We start from the raw sequence: 23,765 nt of genomic DNA, 5'->3' as shown, positions 1-23,765 counted from the left end.
GTCACTTCCCAGAACTCAACCACTCCCTCCCCCCCCACCCCAGTGTCCAACAGCGGCTGAGGTAAAGGACACCTGCCTGAGCAAACACGTGATTCCGAACATGTCCCTCTATACTGTGTTCTCCCAATTACTGCTCCTACCCCACAGAGCTCATCACGGGAAAACAGGATCTCACAGCCTCACCTGGTCCAGCAGACTCGGATCTGCCCCGTTTCTCAGCAACAGCTTCACACATTTGATACATCCCCAGGAAGCAGCGACGTGTAATGGAGTGAGATCCTCAGATGATCTACATGATCAAATCACACCAGAGTTTCACCAGATTTCAACAGTGAACAGCTCAATTACAACTCACAGCTCCACTATCGCACAGTAACATAAACATATCACTATCACCGGTGTATGGTACTGGCAAGAACTAGTCTGTCATTGTATAACATCGTATAACATTGTATAACACTGGTAAGGTATCAGAGAGGACAGGCTTGTCACTGTATAATACCGGGGTATGGCACTGGAGGGGATGGGTCTATCACTGTATGTCACCTAGGTATAGTACTGGTGGGGATGGGTCTGTTTAACCCCAGGACTTGCCATCTTGACTTCTGAAATGCAGGAAGTCTGCCAATTGAACCAGTTAGTGGGTTTGAATACAGGATGCAGAGACTGGACCAGTTGGTGGGTTTGATCACAGAATGCAGAGACTGGACCAGTTGGTGGGTTTGATCAGAGTATAGAGACTGGACCAGTTGGTGGGTTTGATCAGAGTATAGAGACTGGACCAGTTGGTGGGTTTGATCAGAGTATAGAGACTGGACCAGTTGGTGGGTTTGATCAGAGTATAGAGACTGGACCAGTTGGTGGGTTTGATCACAGAGTGGACTGGACCAGTTGGTGGGTTTGATCACAGAATGCAGAGACTGGACCAGTTGGTGGGTTCGATCACAGAATGCAGAGACTGGACCAGTTGGTGGGTTCGATCACAGAATGCAGAGACTGGACCAGTTGGTGGGTTCGATCACAGAATGCAGAGACTGGACCAGTTGGTGGGTTTGATCAGAGTATAGAGACTGGACCAGTTGGTGGGTTCGATCACAGAATGCAGAGACTGGACCAGTTGGTGGGTTTGATCAGAGTATAGAGACTGGACCAGTTGGTGGGTTTGATCAGAGTATAGAGACTGGACCAGTTGGTGGGTTTGATCAGAGTATAGAGACTGGACCAGTTGGTGGGTTTGATCACAGAGTGCAGAGACTGGACCAGTTGGTGGGTTTGATCACAGAATGCAGAGACTGGACCAGTTGGTGGGTTTGATCAGAGTATAGAGACTGGACCAGTTGGTGGGTTTGATCAGAGTATAGAGACTGGACCAGTTGGTGGGTTTGATCAGAGTATAGAGACTGGACCAGTTGGTGGGTTTGATCACAGAGTGGACTGGACCAGTTGGTGGGTTTGATCACAGAATGCAGAGACTGGACCAGTTGGTGGGTTCGATCACAGAATGCAGAGACTGGACCAGTTGGTGGGTTCGATCACAGAATGCAGAGACTGGACCAGTTGGTGGGTTCGATCACAGAATGCAGAGACTGGACCAGTTGGTGGGTTTGAATACAGAGTGTAGAGACTGGACCAGTTGGTGGGTTCGATCACAGAATGCAGAGACTGGACCAGTTGGTGGGTTTGATCAGAGTATAGAGACTGGACCAGTTGGTGGGTTCGATCACAGAATGCAGAGACTGGACCAGTTGGTGGGTTTGATCAGAGTATAGAGACTGGACCAGTTGGTGGGTTTGATCAGAGTATAGAGACTGGACCAGTTGGTGGGTTTGATCACAGAATGCAGAGACTGGACCAGTTGGTGGGTTTGATCACAGAGTGCAGAGACTGGACCAGTTGGTGGGTTTGATCACAGAATGCAGAGACTGGACCAGTTGGTGGGTTTGATCAGAGTATAGAGACTGGACCAGTTGGTGGGTTTGATCAGAGTATAGAGACTGGACCAGTTGGTGGGTTTGATCAGAGTATAGAGACTAGACCAGTTGGTGGGTTTGATCACAGAATGCAGAGACTGGACCAGTTGGTGGGTTTGATCAGAGTATAGAGACTGGACCAGTTGGTGGGTTTGATCACAGAGTGGACTGGACCAGTTGGTGGGTTTGATCACAGAATGCAGAGACTGGACCAGTTGGTGGGTTTGATCAGAGTATAGAGACTGGACCAGTTGGTGGGTTTGATCAGAGTATAGAGACTGGACCAGTTGGTGGGTTTGATCACAGAGTGGACTGGACCAGTTGGTGGGTTTGAATACAGAATGCAGAGACTGGACCAGTTGGTGGGTTTGATCACAGAATGCAGAGACTGGACCAGTTGGTGGGTTGGAATTCAGAGTGTAGAGACTGGACCAGTTGGTGGGTTGGAATTCAGAGTGTAGAGACTGGACCAGTTGGTGGGTTTGATCACAGAATGCAGAGACTGGACCAGTTGGTGGGTTGGAATTCAGAGTGTAGAGACTGGACCAGTTGGTGGGTTGGAATTCAGAGTGTAGAGACTGGACCAGTTGGTGGGTTGGAATTCAGAGTGTAGAGACTGGACCAGTTGGTGGGTTGGAATTCAGAGTGTAGAGACTGGACCAGTTGGTGGGTTGGAATTCAGAGTGTAGAGACTGGACCAGTTGGTGGGTTGGAATTCAGAGTGTAGAGACTGGACCAGTTGGTGGGTTGGAATTCAGAGTGTAGAGACTGGACCAGTTGGTGGGTTTGATCACAGAATGCAGAGACTGGACCAGTTGGTGGGTTGGAATTCAGAGTGTAGAGACTGGACCAGTTGGTGGGTTTGATCACAGAATGCAGAGACTGGACCAGTTGGTGGGTTCGATCAGAGTATAGAGACTGGACCAGTTGGTGGGTTCGATCAGAGTGCAGAAAGCCTACTGACTGAACCAGCCACACAAGTGAGTGCCTCACCTGACATTGGGATCAGCTCCGTACTGCAGGAGAAGTTTTAAACAGCGTATTGCGCCTTCTGTGTCCTGTCCTACAGCCAGGTGAATGGCTGCAATTCCCTCTGGCAGAACCAGGCTGGGATCTGCACTGTCCTTCAGCCATTTCTCCAAGGACCTGAGGGATTAGAAAATTACCGTGGCATCAGTAATTGGTTTATTGTCAGGCAATCTGAGAAGCTATTGTTTATGTGCCATCCAGATACAGGCACTTCAAGGTAGTTCAAAGGAAAACGAAAAAGAATTAACTGCATCAATAATGGAAGACATGGTAGAGACAGGTCTCAGCAATCACCTGTCAGCTTATACTATCCCTCCACCGCCGAGCTGCACCCTCCACCTCGACCGTCGTATTTATGTTGTAATAATCAAGCACTTGCTAACATGGTGACACATACCCAACAGGAGCGATCGTCTGTCAAAATGTTATGTAGATACTGGGAACACAAGGGTTGTGGAGGCATTAGGAGTTGGGGGAGGGAGAGTGATTTTCAGAGTACAGATAAAGGCAAGAAACATTAAAACAACACACACACACAATGCTGGAGGAGCTCAGGCCAGGCAGTATCTCTGGAAAAGAGTAAATATAGAAATCTACAGCACACAGGCCCTTCTGTCCACAACGTTGTGCTGACCATGTAACCTACTCTAGAAACTGCCTAGACTTGCCCTACTGCATAGCCCTCTATTTTTCTAAGCTCCAAGTACCTATCCAAAAGTCTCTTAAAAAGAGCCTATTGTATCCGCCTCTACCACTGTTGCTGGCAGTGCATTCCACACACCCACCACCCTGTGTGAAAAAACTTGTCTCTGACATCCCCCTTGTACCTACTCCTAAGCACCTTAAACCTATTCCCCCTCATATTAGCCATCTCACCATTTCATCCTTGGGGGAAAAAGCCTCTGACTATGTATACGATCAATGCCTCTCATCATCTTATGCACTTCTATCAGGTCATCTCTCATCCTCCATCACTCCAAGGAGAAAAGGCCAAGTTCACTCAACCTATTCTCATAAGGCATGCTCCCCAATCCGGGCAACATCCTTGTAAATCTGCCCTGTACTCTCTCTATTGTATCCATCTCTTTCCTGTAGTGAGGTGACCAGAACTGAACACAGTACTCCAAGTGGAGTCTAAGGCCTAATATTGCTGTAACATTACCTCACGGCTCTTGAACTCAATTCCATGGTTGATGAAGGCCATCACACCATACGACTTCTTAATAACACTGTCAACCTGTGTCCCAGGACCCCAAGATCTCTCAGATCCTCACAATGCCAAGCGTCTTACCATTAATTTATATTCTGTCTTCAAACTTGACCTACTGAAATGAACCACTTCACACTTACCCGGGTTGAACATCTGCCACTTCTCGGCCCAGCTCTGCATCTTATTGTCCACTGTAACTTCTGACAACCCTCCAGACCATCTACAACACCCCTAACCTTTGCATCATCAGCAAACTTACTAACCCACCCTTCTACTTCTTCATCCAGATCATTTATAAAAATCACTAAGAGAAGGGGTCCCAGAACAGATCCCTGCAGAACACCACTGGTCATTGTCTTCCATGCGGAATACCAACCATTTACAACCACCCTTTGCCTTCTGTGGGCAAGCCAATTCTGGATCCACAAAGCAAGCACGAGGAAATCTGCAGATGGAATCTGCCGAGACCCTTCATCAGAAACATCGACAGTGCTTCTCCTTATAGATGTTGTCTGGCCCGCTGTGTTCCACCAGCATTTTGTGTGTGTTGTTTCCACAAAGCAAGGACCCCTCAGATCCCATGCCTCATTACTTTCTGAATGAGCTTTACATGGGGAACCTTATCAAATGACTTCCTGAAATCCATATACACTACATCCACTATTTTACCTTCATCAATGTTATATCCTCAAAGAATTCAATCAGGTTTGTAAGGCACGACCCGCCTTTGACAAAGCCATGCTGATTATCCCTAATCAGATTATGTCTTTCCAAATGCTCATAAATCCCACTCTCAGGATCTTCTGCAATAAATTGCCCCACACTGAAGTAAGACTCACTAGTCTATAATTTCCTGGGTTATCTCTACTCTCTTTCTTTAACAAGGGAGCAACAACATTTGCAAACTTCCAATCCTCTGGTATTTCTCCCGTCCCTATCGATGATGCAAAGATCATTGCCAGTTGCTCAGTAATCTCCTCCCTCACTTCCCACAGCAGCCTGGGATTTATTTTGTCTGGTCCCGGCGACTTATCTACCTTAGTACCTTTCAACAGCTCCACACATCCTCTATCTTAATGTCTATATACTCAAGCATTTCAGTCCATAATTGCCAAGATCCTTTTCCCTGGTGAATACTGAAGTGAAGTATTCATTAAGTACCTCCGCCACCTCCTCAGACTCCATGTACACGTTTCCACTATTGCACCTGATTGGTCCTATTCTCACACAGCTCAGCCTCTTGTTTTTCATATACTTGTAGAATGCCTTGGGGTTTTCCTTAATCCTGTTCGCCAAGGTCTTCTCATGGTCCCTTCTAGCTCTCCTAATTTCATTCTTAAGCTCCTTCCTGGCACCTGGTAATTTTCTAGAGCTCTAACAGTATGTAGTTTCTTGAACCTTTCATAAACTTTTCATTTCTTAACTAGATTGTCTACATACTTTGTACAGCATGGTTCATTTACCCTACCATCCTTTCCCTGCCTCAATGGAGCATACCTATGCAGAACATCATGCAAATGTTCCCTGAACATTTGACACATTTCTGTTGTGCATTTCTCTGAGAACGTCTGCTCCCAGGTTTCTGCTTAATAGTATCATATTTCCCCATACCCCAATTAAATGTTTTCCCAAATTGTCTGCTCCCATCCCTCTCCAGCACAATGGGAAAGGAGACAGACTTGTGATCACTACCTCCAAAATGTTCTTCCACTGAGAGATCTGGACACCTGACCAGCTTCAGTTCTCAATACCAGATCAAGTACAGCCTCTCCTCTAGTTGACTTATCTACATATTGCATCAAGAAACTTCCTGAACACACCAAACAAACTCCACCCCATCTAAACCCCTTGTCTAAGGAGATGCCAATCAATATTAGGAGAGTTAAAATCACCCATCATAAAAACCTTATTATTATTGCACCGTTCCAGAATCTGCCTCCCTCTCTGCTCCTCAATGTCTTTGTTACTATTGGTGGTGGGGGGAAACACTCAGTAGAGTTATGGCCCCCTTCCTATCATTTTTGTAACATCTAAAGCCTGGCAATCAGCAGACATTTCTGCCTCTGAGGCATCCGTCTCTGCAATGGCCACAGCATCATAGTTCCACGTACTGATCCACACTCTTAGTTCATCTGCCTCGTTTATGACACTCCTTGCATTAAAGTAGACACATCTCAAACTATCTGGCTGAGTGCATCTTTGCTCCATCATATCTGCCTTTCCTTCCTCACAAATTCCCTACAAGCTTCAATTCCTACCCCCCTGCAAATCTAGTTGAAACCCTCCCCAATAGCATCAACAAACATCCCTCCAGTTCAGGTGCAACTTGTCCCACCTCCCCAGAAAAGGTTCCAATGAATCAAGATCTTGAAGCCCTGCCTCCTGCACCATCTCCTCAGCCACTCATTTGTCTGCACTACCTTCCTGTTGTGGCCTTCCCTAGCTTGTGGTACTGGGAGTAATCCAGAGGTTACCACCTTGGAGGTCCTGCTCTTCAGCCTCCTTCCTAACTCCCTAATCTTACTGTGCAGGACCTCTACCTGCCTATGTCATTGGTACCAATATGTACCACAACTTCCAGATGCTCACCCTCCCCTTCAAGAATATTCTGTAACCACTCAGAGACATCCTGGACCTGAGCACCCAGGAGGTAACACAGTATCCTGGCGCCTCCATCTGTTACTGTAACTATTGAATCCCTTATGACTATTGCCCTGCCTGATGTCACCCTACCCTTCTGAGGCTCAGAGCTGACCACAGTGCTATTGGTCTGGCTGCTGCTGCCTTGCCTAGATAGGTCACCCCCACTCAGCAGTATCCAAAGGGGTATAGCTGTTGCTGAGGGGAATAGCCACAGGGGGACCCTGCACTGACTTCCTTCTCCTTTTACCTCTCACAATGTTCACCCATCTCCTCCCCGAATTCTGCACCCTGGGTGTAATCACCTGCTCCAAAATCTTATCTATCAATTGCTCTGCTTCCCAGATGATCCTTTGTGCATCCAGCTGCAGCTCCTTAATCTGGTCTTTCAGGAGCTGGAGTTGGCTGCATTTCCCACGGGTGTAGTCATAAGGGAGACCACCAGGTTCCACGAATTCCACATCCTGCAGGAGGAGCATTCCACTAACATATCTGCCATCCTGTCCGCACTGTACAATGAGCAACCAAGACCAAATCTTTTAACCTGTGACTTTGGCCTCAGCCTCTTTTTGTCAAAGCCTGACACTGTGACTCTCACCGTTGGCTTTCTCCCAACAATATTTGTATATCAGTGCATTTGTAATGTTACTGTGAGACTGTAATTTCCTTTAAGATCATTAAACTATCTATTTATCTTGCCTGATGGTAGAATGTTAGAGGATGCTGGGTGGATAGGTGGAATCCTTAATAATACTAAGGGCCTTGCGTTTGCAGCACTCCTGATAAATGTCCCTGATGGATGGTGGGGAGATCCCTATGATCCTCTCAGCTATTCTCACAGTCTTTCGTTGAGACTTCTGGTCCAATGCTCGACTGCTCCCATACTAGATGGAGATGCAACTTGTCAAAACACTCCCAACAGTGCTCCTGTAAAACACAGTAAAGATGGGGGCAGGGAGAGTGGGGAGCCTCGCTCGCCTCAATTGTCTTGGGAAGTGGAGGCACTGCTGAGCCTTCTTGTTCAGAGGGGTGATATTAAAGGAGCAGGTGATGTCACCCATGTTGTGAACTCCCAGGAACTTGGTGCACTTAACTCTCTCTACAGATGAGCCACGTATTCACAGAGGGAAATCGTTTGTCTGCACCTTCCAGAAGTCCACAATGTTTTCCTGTCTCCTCCGTGTTCAGGCTTGGGTTGTTCTTCTCACACTAATCCACCAGCCGCTCCACTTCCTCTCGATACTCTGTCTCAATAGACAATAGGTGCAGAAGTAGACCATTCTGCCCCTCGAGTCTGCACCGCCATTCTGAGATCATGGCTGATCATTCACTATCAATACCTAGTCCCTGCCTTGTCCCCATATCCATCAGATATCTATCTGGCTCCTTCTTGAAAGCATCCAGAGAATTGGCCTCCACCATCTTCCGAGGCAGTGCATTCCACACCTCCACAACTCTCTGGGAGAAGAAGTTCTTCCTCAACTCTGTTTTAAATAACTGACCTCTTATTCTCAATCCATGCCCTCTGGTACTGGACTCTCCCAACATCTGGAACATATTTCCTGTCTCAATCCTATCAAATGCTTTAATTATCTTAAACGTTTCAATCAGATCCCCTCTCAATCTCCTCAATTCCAGTGTGTACAAGCCCAATCTCTCCAATCTCGCTGCGTAAGACAGCCCTGCAATCCCAGGAATCAACCTAGTGAATCTACGCTGCACTTCAATTGCCAGAATGTCCTTCCTTAAACCTGGAGACCAAAACTGTACACAATATTCCAGGTGTGGTCTCACCAGGGCCCTGTACAAATGCAAAAGGACATCCTTGCTCTTGTACTCAATTCCCCTTGTAATAAAGGCCAACATTCCATTTGCCCTCTTCACTGCCTGTTGCACTTGCTCATTCACCTTCATTGACTGATGAACTAGGACTCCTAGGTCTCTTTGCATTTCTCCCTTACCTAATTCTACACCGTACAGACTATACTCTGCCCACTTGTTCCTGCTTCCAAAGTGGATAACTTCACATTTATTCACATTGAATGACATCTGCCCACTCACCCAGTCTATCCAAGTCTCCCTGTATTCTCCTAACGTCCTCTTCGCATGTCACACTGCCACCCAGTTTAGTATCGTCAGCAAACTTGCTGATATGGTTTTCAATGCCCTCATCTAAATCGTTGACATAAATCGTAAAGAGCTGTGGTCCCAACACAGAGCCCTGTGGTACCCCACTAGTCACCTCCAGCCAGTCCGAGAAACACCCATTCACTGCTACCCTTTGCTTTCTATCTGCCAACCAGTTTTCTATCCATGTTGAAACCCTGCCCCCAATGCCATGAGCTCTGATTTTACTCACCAATCTCCTATGTGGCACCTTATTGAATGCCTTCTGAAAATCTAGGTACACAACATCCACTGGCTTACCCTCATCTAACATCCTTGTTACACCCTCAAAAAACTCCAGCAGATTAGTCAAGCATGATTTGCCCTTGGTAAATCCATGCTGGCTCGGCCTAATCCTATTACTGCCATCAAGATGTGCCACTATTTCGTCCTTAATAATGGACTCAAGCATCTTCCCCACGACTGACGTTAGGCTAACAGGGCGATAGTTCTCCGTTTTCTCCTTCCCTCCCTTCTTGAAAAGTGGGATAACATTAGCCACTCTCCAATCTTCAGGAACTGATCCTGAATCTAAGGAACATTGGAAAATGATTACCAATGCATCCGCAATTTCCTGAGCCACCTCTTTTAGAACCCTCGGATGCAGACCATCTGGACCCGGGGATTTATTAGCCTTCAGTCCTACCAGTCTACTCATCAGTTTCTTTCCTAATGTCAATCTGTCTCAATTCCTCTGATATCTTATGACCCTGGCCCATCCATACATCTGGGAGATTGCTTGTGTCCTCCTTGGTGAAGACAGATCTAAAGTACGCATTAAATTCTGTTGCCATTTCCCTGTTTCCCATAACAATTTCTCCCAATTCATTCTTCAAGGGGCCAACATTGTTCTTAACTATCTTCTTTCTCTTCACATAGCTAAAAAAGCTTTTGCTATCCCCTTTTATATTCCTGGCTAGACTGAGCTCATACCTGATTTTTTCTCTCCGTATTGCTTTTTTAGTTAAGATCTGCTGTTCCTTAAAACTTTCCCAATCATCTGTATTTCCACTCATCTTAGCCCTGTCATACTTCTTTTTCTTTAATGCTATACAATCTCTGACTTCCTTTGTCAACCACTGTGGCCCCTTTCCCCTCTTTGAATCCTTCCTTCTCATTGGAATGAACTGCTTTTGCATCTTTTGTATTATCCCCAAGAATATCTGCCACTGCTGATCCACTGTCTTTCCTGCCAGGGCATCCGCCCATTTAACTTTGGCCAGCTCTTCCCTCATGGCTCCGCAGTCTCCTTTATTTAATTGCAACACTGACACCTCTGATCTGCCCTTATCCCTCTCAAATTGTAGATAAAAACTTATCATTTTATGATCACTACTTCCTAATGGCTCCTTTACTTCAAGATCACTTATCAATTCCTGTGCATTACACATCACCAAGTCCAAAATAGCCTCGTTCCTGGTTGGCTCAAGCACAAGCTGTTCCAAAAATACATCCCTTAGACACTCCACAAACTCCCTATCCTGGGGTCCAGCACCTACCTGATTCTCCCAGTTCACCTGCATGTTGAAATCTCCCATAACGACTGCATTACCTCTCGTCATCATTCTTGATAAGGCCAACCACTGCTGTGTCACCCACAAACTTGATAACATGGTTTCAGCTGGTTCCTGCAACACAGTCATGCATCAGCAGTGGGCTGAGCACACAGCCCTGGGGGTGGGGGGAGTGCCAATGCTCAGTGTAATGCGTGGAGAGATGTTGCTGACCATACAGACTGACTGTGGTCTTACTGTTAAGACGTCCAGTATCCAGTTACAGATGTGACCCAGTGAGAACAGTTTCTGGGGTATGGTGGTGCTGAATCCAGAACTGAAGTCTGGCATGTGAAATCCCATTTTCCAGGTGGGACAGGACAGTGGACGGCAAGATAATCATTCAGGCAGGTGACTGTCGCCTCCTCTGGCACTGGAATGGTGGTTGTTGCCTTAAAAACTGAGAGGACAAAGAAGTGTTCCATATACCTATTAGCCGGTCTGCAGAGCCTTTCAGACCTGGCCTGGTACATTATCGGACTCCGCCGCCTTGCAGGGGTTGACTCTCGCCAGGGTCTTCCTCCCCTCAGCTTTAACCAGACTGTCTGCTCCCCTGGGGGGGGGGGGGTAGGGGTACCTTCCTGGCCAGCACTTAGTTCTGCAGACATTCAGCCTCTGTGAGTGAAGCTTCCAGGCCAAGAGTCTGTGTACTTCCTGCCTCTTGCACCCCGTCTCTAGTATAGCAGAAGTGATCTGACCTAACAATCGACTTTGCCCCTTACTGTTTACCCCCACCGCATTTTCTCTGCCCTTATTACATTTCATTCTGCATTCTGTTATTGTTTTATTTTGTACTACCTCAAGGCACTGTTGTAATTAATAGAACTGTATAAACGGCAAGACACGTTTCTCACTGTCTTGGTACATGAAACGACAACTCGATTCCAAAGTTAAATCCACTGCAAACTGGAAGCTGGCGCATGCTTTGAGCTTTTTGCATCTTTCTGCCCGATGGAAGGGGGACAGGAACGCATTCTGCCCGATGGAAGGGGGGCAGGAACGCATTCTGTCTGGTTGCATTGCCTCCTGGAATGGATCTCCAGTGAGGCTGCAGAGAGCTGTAGACTCAGCCAGTTTGGGCACCACGCTTCTCACCATCGACATCTTCAGAAACGATGCATTAAGGTGTTACTTATCAATGAGGATCCAACAATCACCTTGCACCCCAGGTTGTTTTCTGTCCACATCCCCCGTAACGACAAATCCTTCAAGCCTATTCCCAATTCTACTTCACATTGTTCCCTTTTGTAAGGTTAGTTGGCCCATCGAGTTGATGTCCAATCTGGGAGCAAACCCAACGCGCACTTGCTTGCACTAGTGCATATTGCACCGGACTCACTGCCACCGATCGCAAGTGCGGCGGACCTGCGCTAAGCCCGGACTTGTCCGACGTGCCAAGACACACGCAAAGTGCGCTGACTGCTGCAGAGCCGCAAACCTCGGCTGCCGAGAGCCTGCCCACGGAGTCGGTCGGTGTCCTTACCGAGAATCCTGCTGGCGCAGCGCTCGATGTAGGCGCCGCGCTCGGTGCTCCCCATTCATCATTCATCGCACATCGGCCGCCACCGCGTCCAAACGCCACACGGGAGCATCTCATCCAATCCGCATCTGGACAGCCTAACTCTCGTCTTTCTACTGGCTGTTCATCCTATCCGTCAGAGATGGATCCGCCTCTTTCCTCCTTTCAAATCTGAGTACAAGTGATATTAATATGGGTAGGAGGAGGTGGAACATATCGTTGAAATGCTGGTGACTTTTAGTCTACTACCAAGAAAATAAACACCCAGAGGAAGAGGAAATTAAAATATTATTTTGTTACTCGAGAAGAATTGTATAATCTTTTTTCTTAGGTGAGAATGAAAGCTTCCATGCTTAATTGACCACCCCCGCCATCTCGGTGGTAACGTTTGATTGACAGTATGCGGAGCCGGAGGGAGGGGGGTCAACGATGCTGATGCTATTGCGAGCGGCCGGTGTTCCACATTCTGCTCCCAACCCTCTGCTGTCGATATATGTGCTTCAAAAATTTCTGCATGAAAATAAACCAATTTTTATTAAAGCGCCGCCTCTTGTTCATTTCTGCAGCTTACAGACTGCAGTTCAGACACTGATTGGCTGCAGTAGCTGTCACTCATGCCTGGGGATCCGGGCACCGGCGTGACCGGTGATGAACGGGACGGAGCGGCTCGGTGCGGGGATGTTCGTCGCCGTTCTTGCAGGTTTCATGAGTGTTGTCGGATCATAAATATTGCTGCGAAATCCATGCACTGCATCTGCTGCGCTGCATTGTGGGATACTTCACGGTTACTTTCACTTTTGGAGAGGAGTGTTTACTGTCCGTTTGCTCCGGACTCGGACTGAGGGCAATTACAGACGTGCCTCACCTTCCAGGTACAGTATGGGGCTTGCACTTGTCCAACCGATCCTGAAAGTATTTGCATCAGCAGAGTTTCTCGAAAGTGCTCTGAGTTTACCCAAGGTTGTGTTGTGAATTCTGTAGTTATTGGGAATCGTTGCCATCACATTGGGTGAAAGATTTATCCGGGTGATGTGAATTTGGGGCATTTTGTACTCGCTGTCTTCATTTCGCAGCTTCTCATAAGGTGATTCGGTCTCCTGTGAGGTACAGAGGCCTCGGAGCTTTGCTGGAGTCGGGCGGCGATCAGATAGTGAAGCCGAGTCCTGTTCGGGTGAAGTCTCACCACAGAACGGTCAGTGCGACTTGGATTTCAATCCCTCTACTCCTCCATCCGTCTTTTTACCCACTCGCACAGGCTAAACAGCTCTTCTCGGGAATCAACCTCCTCGGCACTGCGTCCAAACTCGCTTAATTGGGACACTTGGGGACCAGTACATTTTGGCCCAATTAAGTGGCTGCCCCAACTGGCGCAAGTTTCATGGAAATAATTAAAAAGACATAAAAAGAAGACAAATTAATGGTTAATCGAGTAACAAATTATGTATTTAAGTGAAATACAGAACAAATCAGAACACCACCAGTACTACTACAGTTATATAAAACTAAATTAGTTCCTTAATTATTGTCAGAGGAATTCATCTGGTGTAATGGTTACCATTCAGGGGCAGCTCACTCACCTTTGGTCCCCAACTGACATGCACCTCTCACTAGCTGTTTGCATGTGACACTGTCCACACCCTGGTACACTGCTTCAACAGACAGGCAAAACCAGGAGAGGGTAGGTGGTGGGCCAGTTGGACTGGGTGGATGAACTCTACACTGAGATCCAAGGCCAGGAAGCCAGTTCTGTGACACTCTGTGGAGAGTGAGGGGCGTGACCAGGCACTAGAAGAAGTCATGGTCATCACTGCAATGAGCAAGGAAGACCCCAGTTTGTGACAACTGCTCATTCCACTGGACCCAGACTTCTGAGGTCAAGAGACAACATCAGTGCAACAGCTTTTCCAGTTTTAAAAACTCTTCCACACAGATATCCTGTCATTGTTGGACAAGGTGGCCAACCAACATGTTGCTGTGTTCTTTTGGTAAATGAACCAAATAATGGACTGCCTTCATAAAATGCTTTCAATGTTTGCATCCTCCAAATCTTCATTTTCATTGTAACGTTTAAGATGATTGTCACTACCTTCAAATGGGCCGTTTCTGACATTTCCAAGCCTGAATGCTTGAAACTGTGGTGAGTGGAACAGTTCTGAATTGTCTTACTGCTTGGTTGGGTTGAGTTGTTCTCCAGTCTTGGCAACTGTTAATTAGTGTGTCTCCGAATGCTTGGCCTTTTCCGTGGCCCTCCTTATCCACGGAGGATTGGTTCTGGGACCCCTCGCGGATACCAAAATTCGTGGATGCTCAAGGCCCTTATTCAACCTGTCTCAATGCAGTGGACCTTTGGACCCAGCAGAACCCCAGCCTTTATTTAACCTATGTCAGAGTGGTGGACATTAGGACCCGGTGCCAGAGCTCTGAATTGCAGTGTTTCTGTTCACGAAAATAATAACTATCACGATTGAAATAAAGTGGAAATAATAAAGCGATCGGAAAGGGGTGAAAAGCCATTGGTCATTGGAAAAGCGTTAGGCTACGTCGGTCAACGATCGGAACAATTTTAAAGGATAAGGTGAGAAAGGCTCTGCCCTGATGACAGCTACAATTATTACTAAGCAATGCAGTGGTTTAATTATTGAGTTTTGGGTTTTTGATCCTCCACATCAACCCAGCACATTGGGGAGCGCACTTGGGAGCGATCTGTCTGAAAACTTCCATTCCCAAGTCTGGCGCTGAAACATAAGTTCTTAAGTGTTTTATATGCATAGAAAGGTAAACTATATACTAAAACAAATGTTTGACTAACAAACACTGAATAATACAGGATGTACCTGTTCCGGCTTACTTAGAGAACTTACGATTTTTTTCGATCCTGATGCACGATAACCTACACACATCCTCCCGTATACTTTAAGTAATCTCTAGATTACTTATAATACCTAATACAATGTAAATGCTATGTAAAATGGTTGTTATACTGCATTGCTTAGGGAATAATGACAAGAAAGAAAGTCTGTGCATGCTCAAACAACAAATGCTGGAAGAGCACTTCCAGGTTTTCGCGATTCGTGGTTGGTTGAATTCGCGTGTGCGGAATCCGCGGATAAGGAAGGCTGACTGTACTATCAATCAGAGGCAGCATCTATGGAAAAAACTAGGCTGACACCCTTCGGTAGAACTGGGGAAAAAAAAATGAGGAGTAGATTTAAAAGGTGGGGGAGGGAGAGAGAAACACAAGGTGATGGGTGAAACCGGGAGGGGGAGGGATGAAGTAAATAGCTGGGAAGTTGATTGGTGAAAGAGATACAGGACTGAAAAAGGAGGAGTTCGACAGAGACAGGAGGCCATGGGAGAAAGAAAGGGGGGAGGAGCAGGCACGGAGATGAGGAGAGAGAGGGAAAAGGGGATGGGGAATGGTGAAGGGGGGAAGTGGGCCATTACAGGAAGATGGAGAAATTGATGTTCATGCCATCAGGCTGGAAGCTACCCAAACGGAATATAAGTTGTTGTTCCTCCAACCTGAGTGTGGTCTCATTGCAACAGGAGAGGAGGCCATGGAGTGACATGGCAATGGGAAGCAGAATTATAATGGTGGACCGCTGGGAGATCCTGCTTCTGGTGGATGGAGCGTAGGTATATAACGAAATGGTCTCCTAATCTACGTGAAGTCTCACCGACATACAGGAGGTCACACTGGGAGTACCAGACACTTTATATGATCCCAACTGACTCACAGGTGAAGTGTTGCCTCACCTGGAAGGACTGTACTGCCCTGGTTCACATTTTTATTGTTATGCTGTATGTATTTCATTTTGGCAGTTCTGTAAGAGCAGTCTGCTCTGATTTCATGCTTGTTTGAGTTACTGTTGAAGATAAGAGAGGTGAAATGTGTGCCAACCAATTAGGATGGTCGGATTAAGGGGAGGTTTCTCTGGTGAGGGGCACGAAGGTTGGGCTTGGGGCTTTTGATCAAGAGGAGATGGAGAGAGAAGACACTGGGGAGAACCGGTCGTAGTGTACAATCTGGTGGGAGACCCGTTTGTTCGAGATGGATTGCGAGTGATGTAAGGAAGGTGGTGTGAGCTTTCACACTGACTGAGGGCCCAATGTGTGAGTGACAGAGAAGTTCAAGATGAGCTCCAATTTGTTCATATGTTGTGATGGAAATAACTGGTTCTTTGAGTCTCAACAGTAGAGGCCTGGACACACAGTTTTAATAATAAGGAATTTATTACTAAAGGGGAAGTTGGGTCAACACAAGCAACTACAATACACAGGAAGCAGTGTGGGGACAGGGTACGGTTACACAAACAAAGAACAAGGGAAAAGCACTACAACAGCTATCCCCCTTGACCTTGGATAGCCGCAGCTCCCTTACCAGGACAAACGATAGACCTTCCCAAGCATAAATCAATGCACTTACCTCCAATGAGGTGGTCTGTAAGAGAGGGCGAGCCAAGAACAAGTCTCACCTTTTAAAGCATGGGGCTGGGCGCGATAATCCAATTAAGGTGACCAATAATTTAGGTGTGCATTGATTAGTTGGGAGGGACCAAATGTTGATTGGCATGTGGTGTGTCCTTCGACCAGCCAGGTGGCAGTGCATCTGTCACGTGGCCAGTATCTCTGGATACAGCATATTTCACTGTTTAATTAGAATGAGCCATTTTGTTTTTGTTATTCTTTACTAACCCTTCAGCTAAGATTCATAAATATAATTACTTTAATTGCATGCAGTGTACTATCTGTTATTTTGTGGCGTTAATTTGTAACAGGGTAGCAAATGACACAGCAACCACACAAACCGGTGTTTGGATGGGATCGAGTGTGCTTCCATCTCATGAGTTTGGTGGGGCCGGAGGTTGTCTTTCCAAGACTTACACAGCCAAGGAAACTGGGGTGTTTCAACTGTTTGGAGCCCTGAATAGCAGTGAGGGAGGTGGTGTAGGGGCAGATGTAATGGTTGTTCCGCTTGCAAGGATAAGTACCAGGAGGGAGATTAGTGGGGAAGGACGAATGGACAAGGGAGTGGCATAGGGAGTAATGCCTGAGGAAAGCAGAAAGTTGGGGGGTGGGGGGGGAAGAGAAAGACGTGCTTAGTGGTGGGATCCCGTTGGAGATGGTGGAAGTTCTGGAGAATTATGTGCTGGATACAGAGGCTGGTGGCTTGGTAGTTGAGGATGAGGAACCCTATCCCTGCGAGTGTGGCAGGAGGATGGGGGCAAGAGCAGAAGTATTGGCTAGCGGAGGAATGGAGCACCTTACAGCTCCTTTGGTAGGGTCGTACCTCCACCCTGCCACTGTCAACATGCACATGTGCAGTGACATATTTAGAAACTCTTTGCTGTAAGCATGGTGTAGTGTCTAATGGCTGCACGCTTATGTGATTGACTCTAGTTAGAAACGGTTTGGCAACAGTCTCTTATCCTAATTAAGCGGCATAGTGTCCAAAGTAAGTGAAAGGAATCTTGGCTATTTTCTCAATTAGTTTTTGTTCTTGTTAAGAGTTGTCCCAAATAAGACCATAAAAAAAGAAAGTAGCATAAAAGCCAAGACCAACAGGCTCCGGGACAGCTTCTTCCACCAGACGATCAGACTGATTAACTCATGCTGATACAATTGTATTTCTATGGTATATTGACTGTCCTGTTGTACACACTTTTTATACAAATTACTCTAAATTGCACATTGCACATTTAGACGGAGACGTAACATAAAGATTTTTATTCCTGGTATATGAAGGATGTAAGTAATAAAGTCAATTCAGTTTTACTATTTTGTCATTTGAGTATTTCTTTGTTTTTGGAATTCATCTATCCTGCACTTTCCTCATTTTTTCCAGAAACTCGTGCTAGCACCTCCTTCCAATTTACTTTGATCAACTCCTCTTGCATACCAATGTAATTTCCCTTACTCCACTGTAATACTGCTACATCAGGCTGTACTTTCTCTCTATAAAATTTCAAATTGAACTCAATCATTTTGTGATCACTGTCTCCTAAAGGTTCTTTTACCTTAAGCTCCCTAATTGCTTCCAGTTCATTACATAACACCCAATCCAGTATAGCTGATCCCCTAGTTGGCTCAATGACAAACTGCTCTAAGAAGCCATCTCATAGGCATTCAACAAACTCACTGACTTGAGATTCATTACCAATCTAATTTTCACAATCTACCAGCATGTTAAAATTTCCCATGACCATCATAACATTGCCCTTTCGACATGCCTTTTCTGTTTCCTGTTGTAGTCTGTGGCCCACATCCCGGCTTCTGTTGGGGGGCTTGTAAATTAACTGCCATCAGGGTCCTTTTACCCTTGCAGATTCTTAACTCAACTCACAAGTATTCAACTTCCTCCGAACCAAAGTCACATCTTTCTACTGATTTGATGCCATTCTTTACCAGTAGAGCCACGCCACCCCCTTTGCCAACCTTTCTAATCCTCCGATACAATGTGTAACCTTGGATGTTCAGCTCCCAACTACAACCATCCTTCAGCCACGAATCAATGATGGCCATAACATCATATCTGAGAATCTGTAATAGTGCAACAAGATCATCCTCCTTGTTTCTTACACTCCATGCATTGAGATAAACAGCTGTCCCAATTAACACATGGACCTATTAATCAGAATCCACTGTATATCTTTTCTCAAGTGAGGAGACCATTACAGCACGCAGTACTCCAAGTGTGGCCTCACCAATACCCTCTATGGTTGCAGCATAACCTCCCTGCTCTTAAATTCAATCCCTCTAGCAATGAAGGCCAACATTTTATTTGCTTTCTTGATAACCTGTTGTACCTGCAAACCAATCTTTTCTGATTTACACACAAACACTCCCAAGTCTCTGCACAACAGTTGGCTGCAAGCTTTCACCGTTTAAATAATAATCTGTTCTATTTTTCCTTCCAATGTAGATGACCTTGCATTTACCAATGTTGTATTCCAACAGCCCATCCCTGCTCACTCACTTAACCTATCTAGATCTCTCTGCAGACTCTCCCCATTCTCTGCACAACTTGATTTAAACTCAATTTCAAGAAGTTTTGTTGTAAAACTAATGGGCCACTTCTGGAATATTGTACACAGTTCTGATTGCCTTATTATTAGGAAGGATGTGGAGGCTTTGGGGAGGGTGCAGAAGAGGTTTACCAAGATACTACCTGGATTAGAGGGCATGTGTTATAAAGAGAGGTTGGACAAACTTGGGTTGTTTCTCTGGAGTTGCAGAGGCTGAGGGGAGATCTGATAGAGGTTTATAAGATTATAAGAGGCATAGATAGTGAGAGCCAATATCTTTATCCTAGGGTTGAAATGTGTAAAACTAGGGGGATGCATTCATGGTATCTCCTGTACCAACTCCCTCATGTCTAGATACGCAAGCCTGGGCAATATGATATGGAGAGCAAACTGTTGCCCATGTAGCAAGCTCCCCCTCTCCACGCATCTGATGAACCCAAAGGTATGGCAGAGACCGATACCGTTTGGTACCCAAAGAGTCACAATGTAGGACAGCCGTAGGGATTCCAGTTCTGGAATTTTCCCTCGGAGTTTACTGCCAAAGCTCTCCCCATAAGTAGGTATAGCCGCAAGGCAGTGGAGGTTTGAGATTAGAGCTTTTCTTCTAGATGAGCTGCCAGTCATGGCTGACGAGCCCTATTTGCCCAAAGTGACTAGTTTTAAGGCACCAGTAACTGGCCTTTGTCCCTTCTCCTGTCAGTAGAAATGGTTCTTCTGGGTTCAGTAGCTAAGCCACATGTGAAGGCCAGAAACTGGACTTGGTTGTCAGAGGCTATTTGAGGCAGATGCCATTGGGAGCATTTGATAGGTAGCAGGAGTTTTTTTCCATTAACCCCCACACCCCCATAACGACATTAAGGAGCAACATGTCACCATATACAAAACTAACATCCATTTTCTTGCAGGCATTCCCAGTAAGTACAAAGAAAGACAATACAATGAATAATAACACACACAAAATGCTGGTGGCAGCATCTGCCTGGCCTGCTGTGTTCCACCAGCATTTTGTGTGTGTGGTTGTTTGAATTTCCAGCATCTGCAGATTCCCTCGTGTTTGCTCAATACAATGAATGAACAATTAGACACAAAGACAAATAACCAAGGTGAAAGGAAGAAAAACTACAATTACAAATAAATAGATAAATGATATTGAGAACTTGAGTTAAGAATTCTTGAAAGTGAGACCTTTGGTTGTGGAATCAGTTCAGAGTTATGGTGAGTGAAGTCATCTGTTAGTTCAGGTGCCTGGTGGTTTAGGGTAATGACTGTTTCTGAACGTGGTGGTGTGGAACCTGTATCTCCTGTACCTCCTCCCTCGTGGTAGTATGGAACGAGAACGTTGGCTGGCTGGTGGGGTCCTTGATGGATGCTACTTTGTTGTGACATTGCTTCACGTAAGTGTGTCCAGTGGGGTTGGGAGGACTTGCCTGTGATGCTCTGGGCTGAACCCATTATGTCGCAATAACTGAGTGACTTTCAGTTCTTTGAGCCAGCCAGGAAAGCATGGGAGAGGTGCTATGGGGGTGCTCTGTTAAGTGGGAAGTATTGACTGTTGCCCTCAGGATAGACGGAAGAATGGGTAAGTGCTGGCTGGATAACTGTGGCGTGTGAGTTGCTGAGTTATGTTCTCATTCCTTTTCAGTGCTATGGATGAGGGGAAAAGAAGTGGCCCTCACTGTGAGGACGAGAGACCAGGAGCTGGGGCAGGGGGTCCAAGGGAGACTGACCACCCACTGCTATACAGGAATGGGGATCACCACCAGGACCAGAAAACCTCTTCAAACAACACCACAAGGAGGGAGCCCCCAGCGATGACTGCACTGAACAACTTAATGCAGATAAAGTGTGCAGCTCCCAAGGTCACCGAGCATGGGGAACAAGTTATAACAATCCGCCTCGTGAATGTATTGGATCCGGTCTCTTCCAGCTCAAGACACGTTTCTGTCCCAGGCAATGGTAGGTCAGAGGCGTCTGGGAGAGAGGAAAGAGTATTGTTGGAAGAGAGAGACATGGGTGGCTGTAAGGTCATGTGGGAGGTGGGGATAGGTGAAACATTGGGACAGCTGGAAGGGGTTTGGAACTCCACCATGGATGGTCCCCAGCCCAGCTGGGAGGGTTGGGTACAGGGCCAGCAACCCCATCCCACAAAAACCCAGAGCTACAGAAACACCAACAGAAGTTCCAAAGACCTCATCCCTGGGAGAGGAAGGATCTTAGAAGATGAGCTACACCTGGGGACAACTTGACCAAGAACACAAGTCTTTGTTGAGCTGCTGTTGGTGGTCAATGCCCCATTAAGGGTGATGGGTTTATGAAGAAGTAGAAAAAGAGGCTGGGAACTTTGGGAATCAGACCATAAGACATAGGAGCAGAATTAAGCCACTTGGGCAATTGAGTCTGCTCAGCCATTCCATCATGGTTGATTATTATCCCTTTCAACCCTATTCTCCTGCCTTCTCCCCGTAATCTTTGATGTCCTGACAAATCAAGAATCGATCAACCTCCAGTTTTAATATCAGAATCAGAATCTGGTTTAATATCACTGGCATATATCATGATATATATTGTTACTTTGTAGCAGCTGTACATTGTAAGGTTTGGTAATACAGATAATAAATTATAAAATAAGTAGTGCAGAAAGGGAGGAAATGTTCATGGGTTCATCGTCTACTCAGAACTCTGGTGGCAGAGGGGAAGATGTTTCTGAAATTTTTAGGCTGCTGTACATCTTCCTTTTTGGGAGCAATGAGAAGAGGGGTGTCCTGGGTGATGGGAGTCCTTAGTGATGGATGTCACTTTATAACTTTCTCCAGCTTTTTCTGATCCTATGCAGGGCCTTTCCATAGCAGATGGTGATGCAACCTGTTAGAATGCTTTTCAAAGTACATCTGTAGAAATTTGGGAGAGTGTTTGAAATACAAATTCTTCTTAACTACTAATGAAAGGTAGCTGCTGTTGTGCTTTCTTTGAAATTGTTTCAATACTTTGGGTCCAGGATAGATCAGGAGCTTCCTTTTCTTAAACACAAAGTTCACTGCAGATGCTGGGGTCAAAGCAACATGTACAACATGCTCAAGGAACTCAGCAGGTATGGCAGCATCCGTGGAAACAGTCAATGTTTCGGGATGAAGGGTCTCGGCCTGAAACATTGACCGTTTTCACGGATGTTGCCCGACCTGCTGAGTTCCTCCAGCGTGTTGTACATATAGCTTCCTTTTCTTTCCACTTTCCACGTTCACCCTTTCCACTTCTGATCCCTCGATGAGGACTGCTGTGTTTTCCCTCGCCTTATCCTTCCTGAAGTCCACAGTCAATTCTTTGATCATACTGATGTTGAGTGCAAGGCTGTTGCTGCGACATCTGTCAACCAGCTGATCTATCTCGCTCCTGTATGCCTCCTCGTTGCCATCAATAGTTGTGTATAACAGGGACTCCAAACCTGGGGTCCATGGACCCCTTGCTTAATGGTATTGGTCCATGGCATAAAAACGTTTAGGTACCCCTGTGTATAATATACCCAATGATTTGGCCTCTTTTCCCATCTCTGCCATCTTTTCATGTTAAATGTCAATGATTAGGATGATGGAATCAGTAGTTTTGTGACACTTGAGGGCCCAGAGCAGGAACTGAAGCACACGCTGTGACTGGGCAGCATCTGGGGGGGATGGAGTTGTCAGTGGTGTGGAGGGAGAAGCCCTGTGTTAGTCTGTCCACCACCCCTTCCCCTCAAACCAGAAGTTTGTTTCTGGAAACAGTTGTTTCTTTGGGATCTCGATACAGATGTGATCTTAAACAAAGTTTCGGGCCGTGCTGCAACAACAGTCTGCGTTTGTAGAGTTACTGTAACAGTGAGGATCCAATGGAGAGGTTGAAACATTGCCCGGATGATGGGCCCAGGCTCCAATGCCTCTGGGCTAGGCTGCCCATCTCCAGGGGTTTACCAGAGATGACAAGTATTGTTTACCAGCAGTGGGCAGAGATCCGGCCTCTGTTGGGAGTCTGGTCAGGGGTGGAACTGTGATTCTGCTTCTGTTGGAAGAGCAGGACATTGTGTATCTCTGGGTCCGTGATCCATTGGGCTGGGTGCTGACAGTGTGTCTCCCCAGCCCTCTGTGCACTGACTCCCCCCAACCCATCTCGTGTCTGTCTCTACAGTGCTGTGTCTGTGCACTGACCTGTCACCACATCCCTGTGTCTGTGTCTTTGACCTCCCCCTCGGGGGTTCTGCTCTTTTATCAGAAGCTACTGCTGCACCGTTGTTGCCCCGGGACAAAGCGAGCCCCTCTCACAAGTTTGCCACAGCACTCACCAACCGACAACGAGGGAATGAACCTTCGTCCGTCCCGGCCAACTTGGACAGTGAGTACCCACAGATGGTTGGTCCCTAAAACCGCCCTCATGTGCCTGCAGTCAGAGATGTGTTGGATGGCACTGATGTACAGCACTGGGGGTTGGGGGTGGGATGTGATGTATACAGCCCCAGGGTTCTGCGTAAGACCTGCTGCACATTACCTTATGATTCAGCATCTGCATGGATGCAGGGTGCGGCATTGTGCTTAGACAGCAGGTTTGGGCAGAGCTGAGCATGCGCAGCTCTGGGTTTGTTATAGAGATTGTTTTACATAGCCCCAAGGGCTGGTGTAATACGGCCCT

The 23,765-nt window shown here is 46.5% G+C and overlaps 2 protein-coding genes across 4 annotated transcripts in view; one reads left to right on the top strand and one right to left on the bottom strand.

Annotated features, from left to right (window-relative positions):
- Positions 1-12,232, bottom strand: part of ankle1 (ankyrin repeat and LEM domain containing 1) — a 51,419-nt gene extending 39,187 nt beyond the window's left edge. Inside the window, exons 1-3 of the mRNA XM_059990944.1 lie at positions 12,052-12,232; positions 2,964-3,116; positions 184-289 (exon numbers count right to left, since the gene is read on the bottom strand). Coding sequence (XP_059846927.1) covers positions 184-289; positions 2,964-3,116; positions 12,052-12,113 — 321 coding nt within the window. The 5' untranslated portion in view covers positions 12,114-12,232. The remainder of the gene's footprint in view (positions 1-183; positions 290-2,963; positions 3,117-12,051) is intronic.
- Positions 12,233-12,597: 365 nt separating this feature from the next.
- The window catches only part of rfxank (regulatory factor X-associated ankyrin-containing protein), a 30,815-nt gene continuing 19,647 nt past the window's right edge, over positions 12,598-23,765 (top strand). Inside the window, exons 1-3 of one of the 3 annotated variants that reach the window (XM_059990941.1) lie at positions 12,598-12,959; positions 20,755-21,068; positions 23,352-23,471. In XM_059990941.1, coding sequence (XP_059846924.1) covers positions 20,759-21,068; positions 23,352-23,471 — 430 coding nt within the window. In that variant the 5' untranslated portion in view covers positions 12,598-12,959; positions 20,755-20,758. Of the gene's footprint in view, positions 12,960-14,120; positions 14,663-20,754; positions 21,069-23,351; positions 23,472-23,765 lie in introns of those variants that run through there. The other 2 variants (XM_059990938.1, XM_059990940.1) reach the window with 2 other exon arrangements.

Source organism: Hypanus sabinus, chromosome 16 (assembly GCF_030144855.1).
Source record: "Hypanus sabinus isolate sHypSab1 chromosome 16, sHypSab1.hap1, whole genome shotgun sequence".
Taxonomy (NCBI): Eukaryota; Metazoa; Chordata; class Chondrichthyes; order Myliobatiformes; family Dasyatidae; genus Hypanus; species Hypanus sabinus.
This window is presented reverse-complemented; position numbering and strand designations above follow the sequence as displayed.